Genomic DNA, 25228 nt, shown 5'->3' on the forward strand with positions numbered 1-25228 from the left:
AAGGTAAGAAAGGCTGAAAGACGACCACCACTGAACAAGACACACAAGCTGAAACGTCAAGACTGGGCCAAGAAATATCTCAAGACTGGTTTTTCTAAGGTTTTATGGACTGATGAAATGAGAGTGAGTCTTGATGGGCCAGATGGATGGGCCCGTGGCTGGATTGGTAAAGGGCAGAGAGCTCCAGTCCCACTCAGACGCCAGCAAGGTGGAGGTGGAGTACTGGTTTGGGCTGGTATCATCAAAGATGAGCTTGTGGGGCCTTTTCGGGTTGAGGATGGTGTCAAGCTCAACTCCCAGTCCTACTGCCAGTTTCTGGAAGACACCTTCTTCAAGCAGTGGTACAGGAAGAAGTCTGCATCCTTCAAGAAAAACATGATTTTCATGCAGGACAATGCTCCATCACACGCGTCCAAGTACTCCACAGCGTGGCTGGCAAGAAAGGGTATAAAAGAAGAAAAACTAATGACATGGCCTCCTTGTTCACCTGATCTGAACCCCATTGAGAACCTGTGGTCCATCATCAAATGTGAGATTTACAAGGAGGGAAAACAGTACACCTCTCTGAACAGTGTCTGGGAGGCTGTGGTTGCTGCTGCACGCAATGTTGATGGTGAACAGATCAAAACACTGACAGAATCCATGGATGGCAGGCTTTTGAGTGTCCTTGCAAAGAAAGGTGGCTATATTGGTCGCTGATTTGTTTTTGTTTTGTTTTTGAATGTCAGAAATGTATATTTGTGAATGTGGAGATGTTATATTGGTGTCACTGGTAAAAATAAATAATTGAAATGGGTATATATTTGTTTTTTGTTAAGTTGCCTAATAATTATGCACAGTAATAGTCACCTGCACACACAGATATCCACCTAAAATAGCTAAAACTAAAAACAAACTAAAAACCAGAGGTGTGGACTCGAGTCACATGACTTGGACTCGAGTCAGACTCGAGTCATTAATTTTATGACTTTAGACTTGACTTGAAAAAATGTTCTAAGACTTGTGACTTGACTTGGACTTTTACACCAATGACTTGGGACTTGAATTGGACTTGAACCGGTTTACTTGAAAAGACTTGATATTTTACCCCAAATATAAAATTTAACATGCATATTATATAGAGATTGTGACGTCATTCACGGGTAGAACCGCAAAGGATTCTGGGAACTCGTGGCAAGCGGTACTAGCGCACGCAGGCTTTCAATTAAAATCAGTTATACAGCGATAAGAAGAAACACAAAAATGTCAAGAAGCCGTTGTATTATTAACTGCAATAGCTGGTCGCATGACAGCCACGGGAAGCCGACGGGTAAAGAGATCGGTTGTTATCGGATTACGTCGTTGAAGAGAAATTGTTCGAGCCATGTTTCCGAAGTAACAAAGACGCGACGGATGGCCTGGATTGCAGCCATTCAAAGACCAAATATAACGTCCCAGAACCCTCCAGCTCACAGGTTAGTCTGCTCCAAGCATTTACACGAAGGTCAGTGTTTTTTAGTAGTTAATACGTCATTTTCATAACATAATTGGTGATATAGGTTACAAGCAAGTCTGGCGCTGAACAGAAATTGTCGCGCTATGCTCCTTTATTTATTGTGCATAAATAGTAAATTGTCCTGACACAATATTGCGTTTCGCCTCTGTTATTATGGTACATTGACAAAAACATATACTTTTATTCACAGGATAAAACAGGTTTTTTGTATCACTAATTGCCCAGTACGATTACAGCATACAGTATTATTGTCACTGCTACATTTCTGTAATGCTACCAGAAATTATTTCCACTACTAATTAATTACCCTTGAGCTCAAAGGTCCTATTAATAAACGGTTAACGAATGTGTATTTATGAAGACAATTTGTGAGACTGGTAAACTTATGATACGTACGATGGTCTTTCGTTCTACACGGTGCGTTTCAAGGTCCTGCACCCATCCGTCGGTAAACTGTACCTGGGCTTGTTGCAGTGACCTGAAGTTACTAAACTTCATGAGTGTATGCACTCACTCCAAGAACCGTATGATTATAAATATGCATATAAATATGCTACAATGAGATAGCTGACTTCATCTAACTAGCAAATGTTGTCCAGGCTACGTTGGTGATACAGTTTTTTTTAATGTGTATGATATTTTTGTCATGCGATTTTAAAGCTGGTCCTACAACCGCATCCAAGAATAACATGCAGCTTATCTCAGAACTGTCGGTTAAAATTATTCTTGGAGCTAGGTTTAATTGAGCTGCATTTTAAAGAGGTGCAATTTCACAATTTGTGTATATTTTCTAAGTTCACTATTTTGTCATGTGTTGAGAAAAACACAGATTTTAAAATTACATGGTCTAATATTTACATTTAGCATATAACTGCAACATTATTTTTTCGTTTTTTTTTTTTAAAGACTCGAAAGGACTTGAAATTCAAAGTTTCAGACTTGTGACTTGACTCGGACTTTTACACCAGTGACTTGAGACTCGACTCTGACTTGCCTGACATTACTTGAGACTTGACTTGAGACTTGAGGATAAAGACTTGAGACTTACTTGAGACTTGCAAAACAATGACTTGGTCCCACCTCTGCTAAAAACTACTTCCAAAAACATTCAGCTTTGATATTAATGAGTTTTTTGGGTTCATTGAGAACATGGTTGTTGTTCAATAATAAAATTATTCCTCAAAAATACAACTTGCCTAATAATTCTGCACTCCCTGTATGGATCAGTATTTAAGGTTTGACTCTCATCATCCACTGGAGCATAAACTGGGTGTCATCAGGACGGTACAACACAGAGCGTAAACATAGTTATCCCAACTGGACTTTTGTCAAAGCTGGGAAGGCACCAAAAGAAAGCTCCAGCCGAGAAGGACAACCGCTGACTAAGCGAAAACCTGTAGTGATCCCGTATGTGTCGGAACAATTGAGATGCATTTTTTCTAAGCACCATGTCTCTGTGGCTTTTAAACCCCAAAACACACTTCGCCAAAAATTGGTCCACCCCAAGGATCGGGTCCCTCGACACAAACAGAGTAACATAGTGTACACTGTTAAGTGCCAGGAGGATTGCCAGGATTTATACATAGGGGAAACCAAACAACCTCTGGCGAAGCGGATGGCACAACACAGAAGAGCTGCCTCATCAGGCCAGGACTCTGCAGTAGGTCCTGACTCTGCCAGGACCTACAGGCCAGTGGACACTCTTTCAATGATGAGGATGTACACATCCTGGACAGGGATGGACGCTGGTTTGAGTGCGGAGTCAAGGAAAGACCATCGCTGAATCGAGGAGGGGGCCTAAAGGTACATCTTTCACCATCTTACAATGCTGTGTTTGCAGCCATTCCCCAACTCTCTGTCAATGGTACTCGTAGCCATTGATCAGTGGTTGTTGACCAATGGTCATGAGAATTTGCATAATTATGATGAAGGTGACCTCCCAGCCCCTTGTTCCTTCAGTGGGCTGGTTTCAGTCATTATGCAAATGTACTGTTTATAAGATTGGAGAAACCTGCAGTCAGCTGAGACTGAAGAAGTCACTTGGATGAGTGACGAAACGTTTCTCCCACTGAAAACGCTACGTCCAGATGAACAGAATCAACTTTTGGAGACTTTCTTAAGTGTCTGCAACTGTGACTGTTACAAGATCCTGTTCAGGGAGGTAGCTGTGTTCTGTTCTTAGAGCCACTAGCCTTTATCCTATATTCTTCCAGTATTGCTCCGTCTCCAGCCTTAAGGTTCTTCTCATATTGTTGTCCTACCACAGAGTACACCTTGGATGGTTCAGTAGTGTACAGCTGATTTATTCCCTTGCCTTCTATCTCTCTGGTATACCTCTTCAAGTGGCTGCCCAATGCTGTGAGTGTTTGCTTGGCAGTGTCCAAGGCCTCAGGTATAGATAGCTTGCTGTACATCTTAGGTATGACTTTCTTCATCACAGCTTTCTGCAGCTCCGATTGTTGATTAACTTCCTTCCATACTGCTTTGATCTTTGCCACTAGTACTCCATGGGTGTACTGCTTCTTCTGGCTGATCATTTTATAGCCAAGCATCTCTACGATCACTGCTGCCGTAGTGTCGGTTTTCGATGATCGTCACAGCAGGGATTGTAAGTAATGCTGCATTCATGTCTTCTACTAGCACTTCAAAGGGTACTTCATGTTGGGGGCAGGAATAGCTCAGTAGGTAGCGTGGTCGCCCCATAGTCGGAAGGTCAGAGGTTCGAATCCACTGAACGGCTACCCTGAGGTACCCCTGAGTAGGGTATCGTCCTTACACACTGCTCCCCGGGCACCTGATTAGTGGCTGCCCACTGCTTCACTGAATAAATGGGTTAAATGCAGAGAGAGTAATTTCCTCACAGGGATCAATAAAGTATACATTATTATTATGTTGTCTTGGAAAACGGCCACGGAGGTTCCAGGTTCAACTCCCAGGCTGTAGGAGATTTAGGGTAGGTGAATGACCTGAACCAGTTTTTCAGCAGGTTTGACCAGACACTCATCCCTCCTCCAGCCCAATCACTTCTTCTGCAAATGCCCTATTTTTGACCAGTGCCTGCTTTTCTTCCATGACTGCACACCTCTCAGTCCTCAGCTTCAAAATACTCACAGCTCCCCTACCACTATCCTGTCCCTTTCAACACTTCATGTAAGTAACAAGCTGGAGAAGATCAAATGGTAAATGGCCTGTATTTGTATAGTGCTTTTCTAGTCCCTAAGGACCCCAAAGCGCTTTACACAACCAGTCATCCACCCATTCACACACACATTCACACACTGGTGATGGCAAGCTACATTGTAGCCACAGCCACCCTGGGGTGCACTGACAGAGGCGAGGCTGCCGGACACAGGCGCCATCGGGCCTATAGGCAACGGATGAAGTGTCTTGCCCAAGGACACAACAACCGAGACTGTCCAAGCCGGGGCTCGAACCGGCTTGGTTTGAGGCTCGAACCGGCCTTCCGATTACAAGGCGAACTCCCAACTCTTGAGCCACGATCGCCCTAATCAAGATGCGAAATGCTGCAGGTCCGAATCACATCAGCCCCAGGCTCCTGAGGTACTGCATAGACCAACTGTGTGGCATCATGGGATACATTTTCAACATTAGCCTGAAGCTAGGGAAAGTACCATGGGTGTGAAAGACCTCCTGTGTGGTACAGCCTAGCATCGGGGTGGATGATGCCATCATCTATCTCCTGCACTGAGCTTTGACCCACCTGGAGAAGACTGGAAGCACTGTGAGGACACCATCCAGCATGGACTTCTGAGGGACATATTGGGGCTGTCAGGAGCAGACCACTTACTGTCCCAGTTGATACTGGACTCACTGGCTGCCCACAGTATGTGAGGACACAGGGCTGTATCTCTGACAGCCTGGTCTGCAGTACGGGGTGCCCTGCAAAGAACTGTGCTAGCACGATTCCTGTTCACTCTCTACACTCCAGACTTCTCCATCAACCGTATAGGCTGCCATCTAAAAAAGTTCCCTGAGGACTCATCACAGATGAGTCAAGCAGTGTACAGACAGTGGATTCAGGATTTTGTGGACAGGTGGTGGAGGAAAATCAAGGAGCTAGTAGTAGATTTCCACAGGGGCAGACCCTGATGCCCCCCTTGACTCAGTGTAGGTTGTAGGAGACGAAAGCAGTTACTGTTGGAGCATTTCAATGATCACAAAAAAGACAGGGAAAACTAGAGGCTGCATGTAGAAGGACATATCCATAGACTTTTAACTGTACATTGCAGCAAGAAGTAAGATTCAATTATTTAATTTCAATTATATATATATATATATAGTGCAAAATCCCAACAGTCACCTCAAGGCGTTTCGTATTGTAAGGCAAAGTTTCTACAACAATACAGAGAAAACACCAAGAATCAGCAAGCGGTTTGGTGACAGTGGGAAGGATAAACTCCCTTTTAACAGGAAGAAACCTGTGGCAGAATCGGGCTCGGGGGGTGTCCATCTGCCACGACAGGCTCAACTCATAGACAGAAATACAAGTATAAAAAAACAGGTAATGGTGTCAGCCAATCACATAGCCTACATCATAATCTATACAGACCCAATAAGGAATAATGAATGACGCAATTGGCCTGTCTCCAGTAATTTCACCAAACCAAACTGCACAGAGGATAAGTGGATGTTTTTCTATGTAGAAGTGTGTCCTCACAGTCTCACGGTCCAGTTGCTTGTTGACCTTGATGACTCCACTGAGTGGGTCAATGAGGAACTGGTTGTGTCTGTCTCCACTGACAATGGAGTAGAGGACGGCTCCATTCAGCTGACTGTCCACATCATCTGCTTTCAGCTGTAAATACACACACACAAACACACACTGAGTACATATTTGGTTGGGTAACAATTGCAGTGCTGTCTGTAGTGAGGTTTCTATAATACACTGAAGAATAAGTCTGCGACCAGAGGTTTTCACATAGATATTTCTACCCTTTTCAATTTTTGATGTGCTGTAATGGATCTGAAAGTTGCTAATGTTTAAAGTGTAAGACAATATGGAAAAGATGAGGCTTTTGTAACTTAAACTCTTGAAAGAATTGTGTATCAGCTATATGATGATTGCAGAGGAACAGTTTATGTTTGTTTTAGTCCTGATTTAAACTTGTCCTCAACGTATCCTTGCATGGCTTCTGACAGTGGACTCATCTTTGTGTTTGTCCTACTAGCCCTCAGTGTAGTATTCACTGCAGTTAATCATAACATTTTGCTAAAGACTACAATATACCTTCAGCAATAAAAGAAATACGTAGCACTTGTTTTAATCATTTCTGATAGATTCAGTTGGTAAATTTAATGAGTATTTCTCAGACAAACAGTTAATCATGGTGTTCAACAGGGTTCTGTGCAAGGATCGATAGTTTTCTTATTACCTTATTTAATACTATCAGAAAACACCACATACATGTAAGTTGCTATTCAATTATACCCAGTTATCTTTATAAATTCATCTATAAATCCCAGATGGCACAAAAAAAAAACTACAAGGATGCTCTAAGGCCATAAACAGTCGTCTCTTGGCTCTCGGTGAAGGCGGTCGCACTTTTTTTTTTCTCTTAAAGGTCTTAATGATGTTTAACTCTGGACACTGAAATTAGGACAAAACTGAAATTATCATATTTGGCATCTAGAATTCTCAGAAAGAGTGCCTAACCAGATACTTACAGTAAATGGCATTACCATGGCATCTTGTACTGCTTGAGGAAGCCTGTAGTCGTTTTGACCAATAAAGTGTCCTTTAAATGATAATAATAATAATAATTAAGACTGACTTCTTTCATGAGCACCATAATGCCAAAATCAGAAACATGTGTCAGAGGATGTTTCTGGTTTATAAATTCTAGGCTGGACTATTCAACTTCCTTGTCACTAGGGTGTCCAAAAATCTCACCGGGTGAAAAAAAATTATAAGATTAGAACACTGATTATGACCTTTCCATGGAAAGGTGACTGGACTCACAGACCAAAATGCAACAATAGCCTGGTCTGGCTTCGAAACATTTTAGGGGGTTAGATATTTTATTTGAGTGACAAGAAGATAAGTGGTGCAATATTGGGCATGGTTCTATGAAGTAGCATTTCTATGGCCCAAATATGGGATTCATAGCTGCTGGAATGCAGTCATATTACTTCTCGTGTTAATTTGTTGCACATTCAATAATCAATTGTACAATGCCTGCTAGCCCAGTATTCCACTGTTATATTACTTCTGAATTTACATCTGTCTGCATGAAAAGAACATTATCAGCCTTTCAAAAGGATGTCAACTGTTCCACCAGAGGCAACATAATACTAGACCTGATAGGGTTTAAAGCGTCAGGTTGACAACCAGGATAGAGGCCAAATGAAGTTAAAAAAAAAATCGTTAAAAGGTTTAATACAGGCTTTAATAAGGCTGTCTGTCCAGAACATTCCTCTGCACTGTCTAACAGGCACTGGCACAATGTCGCTCTCTCTGTACTGTCTGGCAGGTGTTCCAGTCAACAACAATGACACTACCACTACCACTAGTTGAGCAGCTTAAGACAAGTTGCTTGCATCGACAGCACCATTTCCTCCACATCTGTCTCATCATCAGCTACAAACAGTGCATCTTTCATGCCGTTGAATGCTCAACAATAAAACAATGCTAATCCACCATACCGTTACTGACAGCAAGATCGACTTCCTTTGAAGGGTCCAAGGTGCATGTGGAGGATGTGGACTGAAAGATGGTCAGAAACAGCAAGGTTCAGGCATTTCAGATTGGAAGTGGCAGTGTTGGTGGAGAAAACTAGATCCAGCGTGTTACCTATTATGAGTGTTTTAATGTCACCCTGGCTGTGCCAACACAGCTCCAGGTTATCTTCATCTACCGCCCCCATAAAGTTTGTACTGTGGTCATGTCATAGTTGTCTGAGATTTTCACCTCTCTTTGCTCTTTGTCTCCAGCCTCACTCCTAATTGGTGACTTAAACATTTACTGTATGTCGACTCCAGTAGGTCTTTGTCCGCCAATGACACTTCTGTGACTTCTGGACTCTCTCTTTCACATAGTATATTAAAAGGATCATCAGTTACCTCTGAGTTAGATGGGACTTTTTATGTCTTTGCACGGTTTTCGTAAGTGCATGCGCGAGGTCAAAAATTGGCTCGCAGGTAACTCTCTCATCCTAAATGACAGGAAAACTGAAATCATCGTGTTTGACAGTAGTATTCCTCGTGGCCAACTCTGTGGTGCCTCTGGTTCCTTTGATAGTTTCCTCACCGACACTCTTAGTGACCTGGGGGGGGGGTTTGGATAGCTCTTTTAATCTCAACAAACAAGTGTCTTCTGTTGTCAAAACTTGCTTCCATCAATTGCGTCTTATTAGCAAGGCCAGACATTATGTCCCGCATAGAGACCTGGAAAAGCTTATCCACGCCTTTGTGAAATTTAGGTTGGATTATTGCAACTCCCTTTACTTTGGTCTTAACTCTACTCTTCTCCATAGACTGCAAATTGTTCAGAATGCGGCCGCTCGTCTCCTTACTGGTAGTGGGCGGCGTGTCTCTATCACCACTGTCCTTGCCGACTTGCATTGGCTTCCCGTTAAGTATCGCATTCAATTCAAAATCCTGCTGCTCACCTTACGAGTTATTAACAATATAGCGCCAAGTAAGATCATCTTCTCAGTCACTTTTGGTACAGCCGAGATCCCGGCTGAAGACTATAGAGGTGACCAAGCGTTTGCCTTGGCTGCACCCGATCTATGGAATAACATCCCCATTGTTATCCACGAGTCTGATTCCATTCAATCCTTCAAATTGTGGTTAAAAACCCACTTATTTAGCCTTGCCTTTTCTACCATTTAATGCTTGTTTGTTAGTTAGTTTTAATGCTTATTTCTATCTTCGGTCTATTCTTAACTATTTTAATCATTTTTTTACATTTTTGACTGTTTTATCCTTTACACATATTGTCCTTTTATGCTTTTATATGCATTTCTTTTGCTTCTGTGTTTTTAATGCCATTTAACCTGCTAGCATGTTTGGTACTTTGCCATAGCTTTCATCCTTCCCTGTTACTTCATCTTACCCTCTTGTTAAGCACTTTCGTACACCACTGGTTTTTAAATGTGCTATATAAATAAAGTTTGTTGCTATTGTTGTTGTTGTTGTTGTTGTCACACGCTGGATCTAGTTATCTCCTCCTCACTACGCACCATCGACACGGTGGCCTCTTTTAAAAAACAGCTTAAAACTCATCTGTTTAGACAGGCATTTGGGTAATATGTTGTCTTATTTTATATTTATATTGTACTATTGCTTGTTTGATATGCTTTTATATTTCTTCTAATATTGTTCGTTTGACATGTTTTTATGTGAAGCACTTTGTAACAGCGTTTTTGTCTTAAAAAGTGCTATATAAATAAATTTTACTTACTTACTTACTACTTACTTACTTCCAATCTGAAGTGCTTGAACCTTGCTGTTTCTGACTATCTTGGTGTGTACTTTTCTGTTATTGTTCCTGTACCTAGGCTGCGCACTTAATGTACCATTGCATACCATACAGGAAGTTTAAGGCTGTCAGTACATTGGCCCTGAACAATCTGATCGCAAACCACTTGGCTTCAGACCCACCCATCAACATGGTTGACACACTTGTTAACCATTATAATGCGGCCGTATCTAGCAGCCTCAACTGTCTTGTCCCCCATAAAACTCGGGCCGCCTCTTTTACCTTCCCTGCCTCATGGTTCACCTCGCATCTCTGTGACCTAAAGACCACTGGCCACCGACTTGAGAGGCTCTACAAAAGGTCTGATCTCACTGTCCACCTTGAGGCATATAAAGACCATGTGAGGTCCTATTAAGCAGCTCTCTCAGGCCAAGACTCATTATTACTCTTCCCTCACTCACCAACAGCAAAATCATCCCAGATTGGTGTTCTCCACCATCAACCAACTACTTCACCCCATTAATCCACCTCTCTTTTCAGGTGCCACTGACCTCTACAATAAGTTTTTGGACTTTTTCCAAGAAAAATTAACTCCATCCATCAATAGCTTCTGGCACCTGCACATCAATTTCAGGACGGCATTCCCCGTAGCACATCTAACTCCATGCTACTTCTCCTCTTTTTCGTCTGTGAATTATTCCCAGGTCACCAAGTGGGTCTTTCAGTCCACATCCTCCACATGCACCCTGGACCCCATGCAGACAACATTGGTCAGAGCATGTCTACCTGCTCTGTGCCCTCTTACAGTTGACATCAACTGTTCGCTGGAGTCAGGAGTGGTACCCTCCAGCTTCAAGCCACCTCAGTGACTCCTATCAAGGTGTCCAGGGCAGTGACAGTTTGCATTACCTTGAACAGTTTATTGGAGTTAAACCCAGAGATTTGGTAAGAAGTTGCCAGCACATAAATCCTCAGGAAGCCTACAGTGAGGCCAGAAGTTTGCTGTTTAATCATTATAGTAAAGAAATGAGAAGTGCAACTGCCAACATGAACCAAGCATTCAACTAGCCACACATTAAACCAGATGATGGAAAGGCTCTTCGTAGCTATTCCCTGTTTCTCAGTGGTTGTAACAAGACATCAGTAACCTACAAAAGATTGAGAACTCCACTAATCTCAGAGTTATTGTGTCGAAGCTGCCATATAAAATGAGAGAAATGTGCCTTCTGCCTTTGACATTCAAGAAACAAGTAGAAGGAGAGTAAAGTGTACAGATCTGATCAGATTCATAAACAGACAAGCGAAAACAGCTGCAGATCCTTTGTTTGGCACCATTAAGGATGCTGATGAAGCAAAATCATATGTAAATGTGAGAATGAACAGAGCACCCTGGCCAAAGGGAAGCAGATTTGCAACAAGTGTATCACAAGGTGCAAATGAAAAGCCACCTTAAATTAGCAAAAACTCCTCTTTTCATACTAGTAGTGGCTTCCAAAAGCCATGTATATACTGTATATGTGTATATACAGTATATACTATACGATATTCTATACTGTGAAAAACAGCATCCTTTCACAGAATGTCAAAATGTCAAAATCATTAGATAAATACAGAAAAAATATTTTGAAATCAAACAGGTAATGAGTATGGATGTTACAGAAGTGCATTAAAATCCACTAAACAAGCTCATCTCTCACTATTCAGAGTGGGAACGTCTCAAAAGGGCAGTTTTCTGGGTGATGACGTTTGAACAGCTGCTTTGTGGCTTCCAGTTGGCATTAGAGCGAGATGGCTGACTAAACCTGAACTCCCGATAGTAGAGCAGAATTTCCCCCTAAAATTCAAATAAATACTTGATTTGACAACTTCTCTTTTAAACAGTATGTCTGGGAGTACAAAGACTGTAGTCTCAGCACAAGAAGAAGAGCATGCTAGCATGAATATTAAGTACGCGTTACAGTAAGTACGTTTTTATTGTGGTAAAGAGCACGGTAACTAGTTATTATGCCAAAATCAGGAATGCGTTAATAGTTACTGGGATTTAGATAGGGTCGTTATTTGTTACTTCGTGTGGTGGCTATCGCGGAGCTTCCACAGATTCTTTAACATTAGCAAGTGGTGGAGGCCAGCAGGTGGATGAGGGAAAGCACAAGGCGGCCCGAGGCGGACGCCGTCTGAGTGTCAGGTGAACTGAACTTCAGGTAAGAAGTTATGAACTGCAGTGTATCTGTGTCAGATATAAACCAAGTTTAGGTGTAGTTTATTTTCATTATGCTGACTTTTTCGTACTGGGTACTAGCTAGCATGACGGAGTTTCTATACAGGCTGGGTGGGTGCTATGATGTTATAGTGAACTTTATTTTCTTCATAAAGTTAATTATTAGAGTTGCCAACTGTCCCCTAAAAAATGGAATCGTCTCGTATTCAGAGAAAATATTTCGTATTGAGATGAAAAGGAATGCAGTTTGTCTCGTACTTCAGCTACAATGAAAAAGACACAAAGCTGGAGTTATTCGGCGTCTTTACGCTGCAGCTGCCTCTTCTTCTCTCATTCTCACCCCCTTCCTCTCCTGTTGCTACTTCAATTATTAAACTGATCAATGATCAACTGATCGTCTTTTCTGTCGGAAGTCCCGTCTCTCTTGTTTGTTTATCTCCCACTTTGCGCCAGAAAGAGGAAACCAGCAGATGTCGCGCTAAACAACGGCAGCAGGTTTAAGCTTGATCAGCTGTTGTTACAATTTATTTAATATTACTTTCTAGTATCAGCTGATGTTTGCTGGAGCCACAGCTGTAAAGCTGCTGGTCATGATATCGGTTTGGTTATCTGGTGAGAGGGAAACATGAAGATGAAACCAGGAGATGTCCTTACTGAATCATCAGAGCTGTGATGGAGAAACAGGTTTAACTTTTAGGTGACATGAATGAGTTGAAGGCAAGTTATGAACTGTTTCTGAGAGACAAATAACATAGCTGTGCGTTTTCATGGAGCTTGCATTTTCACCTGCTGGACATCACTACCTGACAAGTTATACTTGCGCCTATACTCTGAGACCTGTGTCTCTGAGTGGGAGACCTGATATCACATTAACGTGTATCCTTGTATTAACAAACATGCCATATTGGCCCAGTTTATTTTTCTTATCATAGTTGTGAGAAGACCAGAAATAGCATTTGGATTTTCTGTTGTACAGTTCATTTGCTATTATGGAGTTTTTGTTATGGATAAAAAGTGTCCTTTTTTTTGTTTCAAAATAGCTGATAACTATTCGCTGATAGCTGCCAACATATGTGAACAAATATAATACACACTATATAGAACAACTTTATAGTAACTGTTGATATAGAGCGTTATTAAATTTATTGCTCATGCAATCATATGGCACATTGACTTTTGAGGAAATTTTAGATGGCACTCATCATCAGAAAGGTTGCCTACCCCTGCTGTAATGTAATCGGCCTACAAATGCAGCCTCCGAAGGATGCAGCCCCTAAATTTGGACACAGCTACGATACCAGAGACTGCTTCTTCTTCTTTGGCGTTTATTGGCAGCCTGCATCCTTGTACATGCATTGCTGCCATCTTCCGTTTCAGTGCGTTATTACACTCTTCAATCCTACTACTTATTCCTGTGTCTTTCAGGATCTTACAAAACTTCAAACAACGCGTCAACTATTAAATTAGTCTAGTTGCAATTAGTGACTAGTCGACTACTTCAGACATACATGCAGCGAAAACCTGACTAATTCTTTAAACGTACCTGAACAATAGGCTCGCCAACAGTGGCATCCTCTGACACCACTGCAGTGTAGATACTGCGGCTAAACATGGGTGGATTGTCATTTACATCTGTTAGGTCTATGTTCACAGTAGTAATGGCACTCAAAGAGGGCGTGCCACCATCACGAGCCTCTACTGTCAGGAAGTAATCTCTGCAGGTCTCATAATCAAGAGGCTGGGCAACTAAAATGGCACCTGAATAAGAGAAAGGGAAAGGGGAAGAGAAGATAATTATAGACATTTGTAATGGGTTGGAATTTCAAAATGTTAACAAACTGGGAGATTATAAATTGCTTTACTAATCATATTGACTTCTTAAAGCAATAAGCGAAATTTGCCTTTTCACACAACACTTCATTTATTTTATTCTATACCTACAATCGATAACGAATCACTCTTACACACCGCCAAATGCACTGACCAGTTGGAGGGCTTGTGCGGATTGTGAGAGGCTGGGAAATGCCTTATAGCGATTGGATCACCTGCTCTACTTTCTGAGCTCATATTGTTGCTATACATACTTACCATCATTATATAGTTTATACAGCCTTCTATTTAAAATCCTTAAATAGAAGGCATTTAAACATTTGGTAAATTCTAGAAGGACATGTGTACCATAATTAAGTATTTTTCATCCATCCATTTCTGCCACGTATCCAAGTTTGGGTCACAGGGGGCAGCAGTCTAAATATAGAAGTCCCTTACCCCGGCCAACTCTTCCAACTTCCACATCAAGTCACTTCCAAGCCAGCTGACAGATCATTTGTCTCCAGTAAGCCCTGGGTTAGGGTAACCCTAAGTAGGACATGCCTGAAACACACCACCTACCAGGTGTCAATGAGGCATCCTTATGCTCAAACCAGCTCAACTGGCTCCTTTCGAAATGGAGGAGCGGTGGCTTACATAAAGTCATTCTCGAATCACCTCCTTTAGTTTTGGGTAGATCAACCACATTTTTCATGATCATCCTCACCCAATGAGCCAAGATCTTGAATGGAGCTCCAGACCAAGGGCAATGGGCAAGGAAAAATAATTGAATTGATAATAAAAAATATTACAAGATAAAGAAGATGAAGATAAAGAAGATTAAAAAATATTTGAAATATGCAACCATATGTTCTGGACACTCGGGTAAAGAGAGGGGCTGAGCTGTCAACTGATCACCACCTGGTGGTGAGTTGGATCAGGTGGCGGGGGAGGACGCTGGACAGACCTGGTGCACCTAAACGCGTAGTGAGGGTGTGCTGGGAACGTCTAGCAGAAGCCCCAGTCCGCGAGATCTTCAACGCACACCTCCGGCAGAGCTTCAACAGCATTCCGAGGGAGACTGGGGACATTGAGTCCGAATGGACCATGTTCAGCGTATCCATTGCCGAAGCTGCTGCATTTAGCTGCGGCCGCAAGGTGGTTGGTGCCTGCCGTGGTGGTAATCCCCGAACCAAATGGTGGACACCAGAGGTGAAGGGAGCCACCAGGCTGAAGAAGGAGTCCTATCGGGCTTGGTTAGCCTGTGGGAGGAAGGAGGCAGCCGACAGGTATCGACAGGCCAAGCAGAATGCGGCTCAGGCAGTGGCTGAAGCAAAAACTCGGGTGTGGGAGGAGTTCGGAGAGGCCATGGAAAAAGACTTTCGGACTGCCTCGAAGAGATTCTGGCAAACCGTCAGGCGTCTCAGGAGCGGAAAGCGGTGCTCTACCTGCACTGTGTATAGTGCTGGCGGAGCGCTGCTGACGTCGACTGAGAAAATTGTCAGGCGGTGGAAGGAATACTTCGAGGACCTCCTTAATCCCACTGACACGTCTTCCGAGGAGGAAGCAGAGTCTGTGGATGAGGGGAATGACCCGCCAATTTCCGGGGGCGAGGTCACTGAGGCAGTTAAACAACTCCTTGGTGGCAGAGCCCCTGGTGTTGATGAGCTCCGCCCCGAGTTCCTGAAGGCTCTGGACGTTGTAGGGCTGTCCTGGTTGACACGCCTCTGCAATGTTGTGTGGAGATCAGGGGCAGTACCTGTGGACTGGCAGACCGAGGTGGTGGTCCCCATCTTTAAGAAGGGGGACCGGAGGGTGTGTTCCAACTACAAGGGGATCACACTCCTCAGCCTCCCTGGGAAAGTCTATGCCAGGGTGCTGGAAAGGAGAGTTCGTCTGCTAGTTGAACCTCGGATACAGGAGGAACAATGCGGTTTTCGTCCTGGTCGCGGAACACTGGACCAGCTCTTTATCCTCTCGAGGATACTTGAGGGTGCAGGGGAGTTTGCCCAACCAGTCTACATGTGTTTTGTGGACTTGGAGAAGGCATTCGACCGTGTCCCTCGGGTTGTCCTGTGGGAGGTGTTGCGTGAGTATGGGGTGTCTGGCCCATTGCTACGGGCCATTCGATCCCTAACCAAGAGCTTGGTTCGCATTGCTGGCAATAAGTCGGACTCGTTCCCGGTGGGTGATGGGCTCCGCCAGGGCTGCCCTTTGTCTCCGGTTCTGTTCATAATTTTTATGGACAGGATTTCTAGGCGCAGCCAAGTGGCGGAGGGCTTTCGCTTTGGTGGCCTCAGAATCTCATCTCTGATTTTTGCAGATGATGTGGTTCTGTTGGCTTCATCGGGTGAGGGCCTCCAACTCGCACTGGAACGGTTCGCAGCCGAGTGTGAAGCAGCGGGAATGAGGATCAGCACCTCCAAATCTGAGGCCATGGTTCTCAGCCAGAAAAGGGTGGAGTGCCCACTCCGGGTCAGGGATGAGTTCCTGCCCCAAGTGGAGGAGTTCAAGTATCTCGGGGTCTTGTTCGCGAGTGATGGGAGAAGGGAGCCGGAGATCGACAGACGGATTGGGGCTGCAGCTGCAGTAATGCAGACGCTGCACCGGTCCGTCGTGGTGAAGAGGGAGCTGAGTGTAAAAGCGAAGCTCTCAATTTACCGGTCGATCTACGTCCCTACCCTCACCTATGGCCACGAGCTGTGGGTAGTGACCGAAAGAACGAGATCGCGGATACAAGCGGCAGAAATGAGCTTCCTCCGAAGGGTGGCTGGCCTCTCCCTTAGAGATAGGGTGAGAAGTTCGGCCATCCGGGAGGGGCTCAGAGTAGAGCCGCTGCTGCTCCACATCGAAAGGAGCCAGCTGAGGTGGTTCGGGCATCTGACAAGGATGCCCCCTGGGCGCCTCCTGGGTGAGGTGTTCCAGGCATGTCCCACCGGGAGGAGGCCACGGGGCAGACCCAGGACACGCTGGAGAGATTATATCTCTCGGCTGGCCTGGGAACGCCTTGGTGTTCCCCCGGATAAGCTGGAGGAGGTGGCTGGGGAAAGGGAGGTCTGGGCCTCTTTGCTTAGGCTGCTGCCCCCGTGACCCGGCCTCGGATAAAGCGGATGAAGATGGATGGAACCTTTATTTTTAACTTTTGCTTTTCTTTTTAATGAGGATATTTCAAAAATGCTGGGGTGCAGGAATCAAAGCAAAGGATGCCAACAGACTGAACAAACTCATCAGGAAGGCCGAGTCTCTTGTTGGCATAAAGCTCACCGCCCTGGAGGAGGTGATCAGTAACAGAATGCTGACAAGACTGCTGGCAATCATGGACAATGAAACCCACCCCATCCATAACACACTGGACGACTTGAAGAGCAGTTTCAGCAATAGGTTCCTTCAACCTTGCTGTCTGATGGAATGTTACAGGAGATTATTCCTTCCCTGCTGTTATCAGACTCTGTAATTCTTCCACTTGGGTCAGACCCACACATGTGGAAAAGAATTAATCAAACTTTAATGCACCGTGTCACTTTTTAATACCACTACATAGTTGCACAAATAGTTGTCCTTTTATATTCATAGTTATACCTATATCTCAATATTTATCAATTTATCTTAGTCTTTATCCATTATAACTCATTTTATATGAGTGCTTGTTGTTTGTTGTATATTTGCTGCTATGACAACTCAAAGAGCGATTCAGAAGACCCCTATGAAAAGACCATTGTAGGAACAGTTCACCCTGCCCGGGATAGGGTTACCGGGGCCTCGCCCTGGAGCCAGGCCCAGGGAGGGTGCCCGAGGGCAAGCGTCTGGTGGCCGGGACTTGGTCCATGGGGCCTGGTCGGGCACAGCCGAATAAAGGGACATGGGCCCATCTTCCTGCAGGCCCACCACCCTGCAGGAGGCACCATAGAGGTCGGGTTCAATGTGAGCCGGACGGCGGCCAGGAGCGGAGGTCCTGACAGACCGAACCCTGGCTACCAAGACTGGCAACTGGGACATGGAATGGGGAAGGAGCCTGAGCTAGTGCGTGAGGTTGAGAGGTACTGGCTAGATATATACGGGCTCACCTAAATGCATGGCCTGGGCTCTGGAACCAGCCTCTTGGATAGAAGCTGGGCTCTGTCTCAGTCTGGAGTTGCCCATGGTGAGAGGCGGCGGGCCGGGGTGGGTATCTCTGTATCCCCTCAGCTTGCTGCTGGTATGTTGGGGTTTCTCCCAGTGGATGAGAGGGTTTGTTCCCTTCGCCTTCGGGTCAGGGAATGGGTCCTGACCGTCGTCTGTGCTTATGCGCCAAGCGGCAGTTCAGAGTACCCAGCCTTCTTGGAGTCCCTGGGTGGGGCACTGGAGGGTGCTCCTCATAGGGACTCCGTTGTCCTACTGGGAGACTTCAATGCTCATGTGGGCAATGACAGCAAGACCTGGAAGGGTGTGATTGGGAGGAACAGCCTCCCGGATCTGAACCAGAGCAGTGTTTTGTTATTGGACTTCTGTGCAAACCACAGTTTGGCCATAACAAACACCATGTTCGAACATAAGAGTGTCCATAAGTGCACGTGGCACCAGGACACTCTAGGCCACAGGTCAATGATCAATTTTGTAATTGTATCGCCAGACCTGAGGCCATATGTTTTAGACAACTGGGTAAAGAGAGGGGCTGAGCTGTCAACTGATCACCACATGGTGGTGAGTTGGATCAGGACACAGGACACAGCACAGGACAGACCTGGTGTGCCTAAATGTACAGTGAGGGTGTGCTGGGAACGTCTAGCAGAGGCTCCGGTCCACAAGATCTTCAACTCACACCTCTGGCAGAGCTTCAACAGCATTCCGAGGGAGACTGGGGACATGGAGTCCGAATGGACCATGTTCAGCACCTCCATTGCCGAAGCTGCTGCACTGAGCTGCGGCCACAAGGTAGTTGGTGCCTGTCATGGTGATATTCCCCGAACCAAATGGTGGACACCAGAGGTAAGGGGAGCCTCCAAGCTGAGGAAGGAGTCCTGAGGCAGCTGATAGGTACCGACAGGCCAAGCGGAATGCGGCGCGGTCGGTGGCTGAAGCAAAAACTTGGGTGTGGGAGGAGTTTGGAGAGGCCATGGAGAAAGACTTTCGGACTGCCTCGAAGAAATTCTGGCAAACTGTCAGGCGACTCAAGAGGGGAAAGCGGTGCTCTACCTGCACTGTGTATTGTGTGGATGGAGTGCTGCTGACTTCGACTGAGAAAAATGTCAGGCGGTGGAAGGAATACTTCGAGGACCTCCTCAATCCCACTGGCACGTCTTCCGTGGTGGAAGCAGAGTCTTGGGATGAAGGGGATGACCCGCCAATCTCTGGGATCTCTGGGGGCAAGGTCACTGAGGCAGTTAAACAACTCCTTGGTGGCAGAGCCCCTGGGGTGGACGAGGTCCGCCCCGAGTTCCTGAAGGCTCTGGATGTTGTAGGACTGTCTTGGTTGACATGTCTCTATAATGTTGCATGGAGATCAGGGGCAGTACTACTGGACTGGCAGACCGGGGTGGTGGTCCCCATCTTTAAGAAAGGGGACCAGAGAGTGTGTTCCAACTACAGGGGAATCACACTCCTCAGCCTCCCTGAAATTCTGAATTTCAGTCATGCTTTAGACATTATCATAGTACTGAGAATGTACTTATGAGGTTTACAAATGAACTACTAATATAGATGAATGCTCTATTTTTGTACTACTTAATCTATTGCAATATTTTATACAATAAACTATCAAACTTTGATAGAGAGACTGCAGCTCCAACCACTCCTGTATCAACCAGTGTACAGTCTTAGATCCGAAGGCAGAAACCTGCTAACTGTTGCCACCTAACACGTAAACCAATTTGCCATTAGAGCTCCTCAGTTGTGGAATGGGAATGGCCTGCCTAACCTCAACTCATAAGTGAATTATCTAAAGCTTTTTAAAAACAAATAAAGTTGAAGTTTATCTGTCTCTCTCTCTATCTCAAATAATGCATATATATATGCATACATACATTATATATATATAAATAAACCAGCTGTTCTCCACAGAACCAGCAAAGGTGTACTCTCAGTGGCAAGGGAACAATAATAATAATAAGAGAACAGCACCACCAAGGCTGGAGACGGAGCAATACTGGAAGAGCATATGGGAGAAGGACGCAACCCATAACGGCAATGCTCAGTGGCTAGTGGATCTGAGGGCAGACCACAGCGACCTCCCTGAACAGGGTCCAGTAACCATCACAGTGGCAGATATCCAAGAAAGGGTCTCCAGTATGAAGAGTTGGACAGCACCAGGGCCCGACATGGTTCACGCCTACTGGCTAAAGAAGCTGACTGCACTCCACGAGCGTCTGGCAGCACAAATGAACCAGCTGCTAGTTAACAAGAGACACCCGGAATGGCTAACCGAAGGTCGGACAGTCCTGATCCCCAAGGACCCCAAGAAGGGACCGGTCCCCTCCAACTACCGACCAATAACCTGCCTCAGTACTACATGGAAGCTCCTGTCAGGCATCATATCGGCTAAGATGAACAGGCACATGGGTCAATACATGAGTGGGACACAGAAAGGAATTGGCAAGAATACCAGAGGCGCAAAACACCAGCTACTGGTAGACAGAACAGTCAGCCGAGACTGCAAGACCAGACTGACCAACCTGTGCACTGCCTGGATTGATTACAAGAAGGCCTATGACTCAATGCCCCACAGCTGGATACTGGAATGCCTAGAATTGTACAAGATCAATGGGACCCTAAGAGCCTTCATCAGGAACTCAATGGGGATGTGGCGTACAACACTAGAGGCCAACTCCAAGCCCATAGCACAAGTCACCATCAAGTGCGGGATCTACCAAGGAGATGCTCTGTCCCCACTGCTGTTCTGCATAGGCCTGAACCCCCTCAGTGAGATCATTAACAAGACTGGCTACGGATACCGACTACGGAACGGAGCAGTTGTCAGCCACCTCCTGTACATGGATGACATCAAGCTGTATGCCAAGAGTGAACGAGACATCGATTCACTGATCCACACTACCAGGATATACAGCAATGACATCGGGATGTCATTCGGACTGGAGAAGTGTAGTCGGATGGTAACAAAGAGAGGGAAGGTAGTCAGAACTGAGGGGATTGAACTACCAGAAGGCAACATTGCAGACATAGAGGACAGTTACAAGTACCTGGGGATCCCGCAGGCAAATGGGAACCATGAAGAGGCCGCTAGAAAGGCTGCAACCACCAAGTACCTGCAGAGGGTCAGGCAAGTCCTGAGGAGTCAGCTGAATGGTAAGAACAAGATCCGGGCCATCAACACGTACGCCCTGCCCGTGATCAGGTACCCTGCTGGGGTAATAGGCTGGCCAAAGGAGGAGATAGAAGCCACTGACATAAAGACAAGAAAGCTCCTTACCATGCATGGAGGGTTTCACCCCAAGTCCAGCACCCTGAGGCTGTACGCTAAGCGGAAGGAAGGGGGCCGGGGACTGGTGAGTGTCAGCACCACAGTCCAGGATGAGACAACGAACATCCAAGAATACATTGGGAAGATGGCCCCAACTAACCGAGTGCTCAGTGAATACCTCAGGCAGCAGAAACCCAAGAAAGAGGAGGGAGACGAGGAACCATCATGGAAGGACAGGCCCCTGCACGGTATGTACCACCGGCAGATAGAGGGGGTGGCTGATATCCAGAAATCCTACCAGTGGCTGGACAAAGCTGGACTGAAAGACAGCACAGAGGCACTAATCATGGCAGCACAAGAACAAGCTCTGAGTACAAGATCCATAGAGGCTGGGGTCTATCACACCAGGCAAGACCCCAGGTGCAGGCTGTGTAAAGATACCCCAGAGACAATCCAGCACATAACAGCAGGGTGCAAGATGCTAGCAGGCAAGGCATACATGGAACGCCACAACCAAGTGGCCGGCATAGTGTACAGGAACATCTGTGCCGAGTATAACCTGGAAGTCCCGAGGTCAAAATGGGAGATGCCCCCAAGGGTGGTGGAGAATGACTGAGCTAAGATCCTGTGGGACTTCCAGATACAGACGGACAAAATGGTGGTGGCTAACCAACCGGACATAGTGGTGGTAGACAAACAGAAGAAGATGGCCGTAGTGATCGATGTAGCGGTTCCGAATGACAGCAATATCAGGAAGAAGGAACACGAGAAGCTGGAGAAATACCAAGGGCTCAGAGAAGAGCTCGAGAGGATGTGGAGGGTGAAGGTAACGGTGGTCCCCGTGGTAATCGGAGCACTAGGTGCGGTGACTCCCAAGCTAGGCGAGTGGCTCCAGCAGATCCCGGGAATAACATCGGAGATCTCTGTCCAGAAGAGCGCAGTCCTGGGAACAGCTAAGATACTGCGCAGGACCCTCAAGCTCCCAGGCCTCTGGTAGAGGACCCGAGCTTGAAGGATAAACCGCTCGCAGGGGCGTGCTGGGTGTTGTTTTTTTTTTTTATATATATACACATACATATACATATTAGGGGTGCAACGATACACAAAATTCACGGTTCGGTTCGATACTTTGGTGTCACGGTTCGATATTTTGTCGATACAAAAAAATGTTCATGCCTTTTTAATTTGTCATTTTTTAAAATTATAAATATATATTTTAACTCAAAAGTACAGTTTTTAAATTTAATATGGAATTTACATGGACGCAAACGCGAGTTTGCGTCCATATAAAAGGCACTGTTTTTGTCCGCTAGAGTGGGATTTTCATGGCACATTCTGCACCAAATCGCGTTCATCATTTGTTTGAAGCCAGCTCACCTCCTGCAACCACTTTTCCGAGAATACGTGCTTCTTTTGTGGTTCGGACTCCTTCTGACATTTCTTTGGAGGTGGAGGAACACCAAAGTAATTGCTTAAAGGAGCTTCTTCGACATCTTTAAGAGTTCTAAACAAATGTCTGTCCTCCTCCAGAAAATCCTATGTACGCAAACACGCGTTGCAACTTCTTATCTTGTGCACGTTTTTTATTTTGACAGCGAATGCGCACCTGCGGACCACTTATGTGCACCCCTGGTTATTATTTAGCTTGTCATATTGCAGCCACAGAAATTCTTTTGTCCATGAAACCATAAAGCTGCACTTTCTTTTTGCCTTATAGTCTGATTTGTCATAACTTTTCCGTTTTGTGGTAAGCTTTTCTTTGGCTGTCACTTCTTCACCCTGACCTGTCTTATTTGGCTCAGCAGAACTAAAATATATATCTTGCTGCTTTTACACACGCACTCACAAAACGGTCAGCGATTCTCTGCGCGATCAACCTCTCACATGTTTAAGCTGCGGGAGATTTCACTTGTCATGTTTGCATAGTAAGCTAACGATTGATAAGACGATGTCAGAGGAATTAGTGCACAAATTATCGTCACTCACCAATCAGTGCTGTCGCTCTCTATACACAGTTCGCGCGATTGCAAAGTGAAAGCAAAAAACAAGCGCAAATTCAAACGCGATTTCAATATGTCACATATTGACAGTGGCTCACCGATGCCAATGACATAATTACCCAGCTACATTTCCGAAAGAATGCAAAAGCATTGACATATATTTTTCCTTCCTACGATAGCCCGACGGGCAGGGCAGAGATAGATTTTGGTAGCCTGACTGGAAAAATCGCTAGCCCCGGGACGTCGGGCTAGCGATTTTGCGAGCCCTGCATCTGATTGAGGAATCACTCATCTTTGGAAAAGAGAGTTTATTACAGAGAAATGGCTCTTTCCAAAATAAAAGCTATACTATACGCTTCTTCTGGGCTATATTCTCAGCAGCATATTAAACATATCAGGTCCCCATAAGGAGAATCATGTGCTAAAGCTGTCTAAATGACGCGGGTAAAGTTTGTAGCATGCCTGCTTGTTGTTTTTGTCTGCTTCCAGTTGTCTTTGCACTAGGATGCTGTCGGAGTAAATGTGCAGTCATATTCGTTGTGTTCCCACTAGTGCTGTCAGCGTTAATCTCGTTGAAATGACCTTAACGCCACAACACGGCAAATCTCCGTTAACGAGCTACCGCCGATCGCCCCGTGCCTGGGGCTGGACGGGCTGGACACACTAGTTCCCACCCATGTAATTGAGCATTGCGTGGCACATCCAACATACTGTTTTACTTTAGTCCATGACACGCTTACCTTCAGGGTCATACGTCACACAAAACCAAAATAGTTCCAAACGCCAGATCTGAATGAGGGTGGGGGAGGTTCAATTTGCCATGTTGCAACGAGCTTAGCTTCTGTCTTGCTAGCTTGCCCTGCGCTCAGTGGATCTGCGTTCGACTACTCCGCCTAGGCTGCACTGTCGAGCGCAGATCCACTGAGCGCTCAACACAGACAGCATCGTCAGAAGGAAAGTTGATAAAATAAATTAAAAATTTTGTATTGTTCGATACATATGCGTACTGAACCGAAAGCACTGTATCGAACGGTTCAATATCGATACGAGTATCGTTGCACCCCTAATACATATATATACACATACATATATATTAGGGGTGCAACGATACACAAAATTCACGGTTCGGTTCGGTTCGATACTTTGGTGTCACGGTTCGATATTTTTTCGATACAAAAAAAATGTTCATGCATTTTTAATTTGTCATTTATTAAAATTATAAATATATATTTTAACTCAAAGGTACAGTTTTTAAATTTAACCCTAACCCTTGTGCGTGTTTTTTATTTTGACAGCGAATGCGCACCTGCGGACCACTTATGTGCAGCCCTGGTTATTTAGCTCGTCATATTGCAGCCACAGAAATTCTTTTGTCCATGAAACCATAAAGCTGCACTTTGTTTTTGCCTTATAGTCTGATTTGTCATAACTTCTCCGTTTTGTGGTAAGCTTTTCTTTGGCTGTCACTTCTTCACCCTGACCTGTCTTATTTGGCTCAGCAGAACTAAAATATATATGCTGCTGGTTTTACACACGCACTCACATAAGCTCAGCGATTCTCTGCGCGATCAACCTCTCACATGTTTAAGCTTACTGCGGGAGATTTCACTTGTCATGTTTGCATAGTAAGCTAACGATTGATAAGACGATGTCAGAGGAATTGGTGCACAAATTATCATCACTCACCAATCAGTACTGTCGCTCTCTATACACAGTTCGCGCAATTGCAAAGTGAAAGCAAAAAACAAGCGCAAATTCAAACGCGATTTCAATATGTCACATATTGACAGTGGCTCACCGATGCCAATGACATAATTACCCAGCTACATTTCTGAAAGAATGCAAAAGCATTGACATATATTTTTCCTTC

General features: G+C 45.0%; 1 protein-coding gene across 8 annotated transcripts in view; it reads right to left on the reverse strand.

Annotated features, from left to right (window-relative positions):
• The window catches only part of fat3a (FAT atypical cadherin 3a), a 197083-nt gene that overhangs the window by 35227 nt on the left and 136628 nt on the right, over positions 1-25228 (reverse strand). For 6 of the 8 annotated variants that reach the window (XM_040036486.1, XM_040036487.1, XM_040036483.1 and 3 more), the window contains 2 exons: positions 13700-13914; positions 6174-6311 (listed from right to left, as the gene is read on the reverse strand). In XM_040036486.1, the coding sequence (XP_039892420.1) occupies positions 6174-6311; positions 13700-13914 (353 nt within the window). Of the gene's footprint in view, positions 1-6173; positions 6312-13699; positions 13915-25228 lie in introns of those variants that run through there. The other 2 variants (XM_040036488.1, XM_040036489.1) reach the window with 2 other exon arrangements.

Source organism: Simochromis diagramma, unplaced genomic scaffold, assembly GCF_900408965.1.
Source record: "Simochromis diagramma unplaced genomic scaffold, fSimDia1.1 OVJJ01000324.1, whole genome shotgun sequence".
Lineage (NCBI taxonomy): Eukaryota > Metazoa > Chordata > Actinopteri > Cichliformes > Cichlidae > Simochromis > Simochromis diagramma.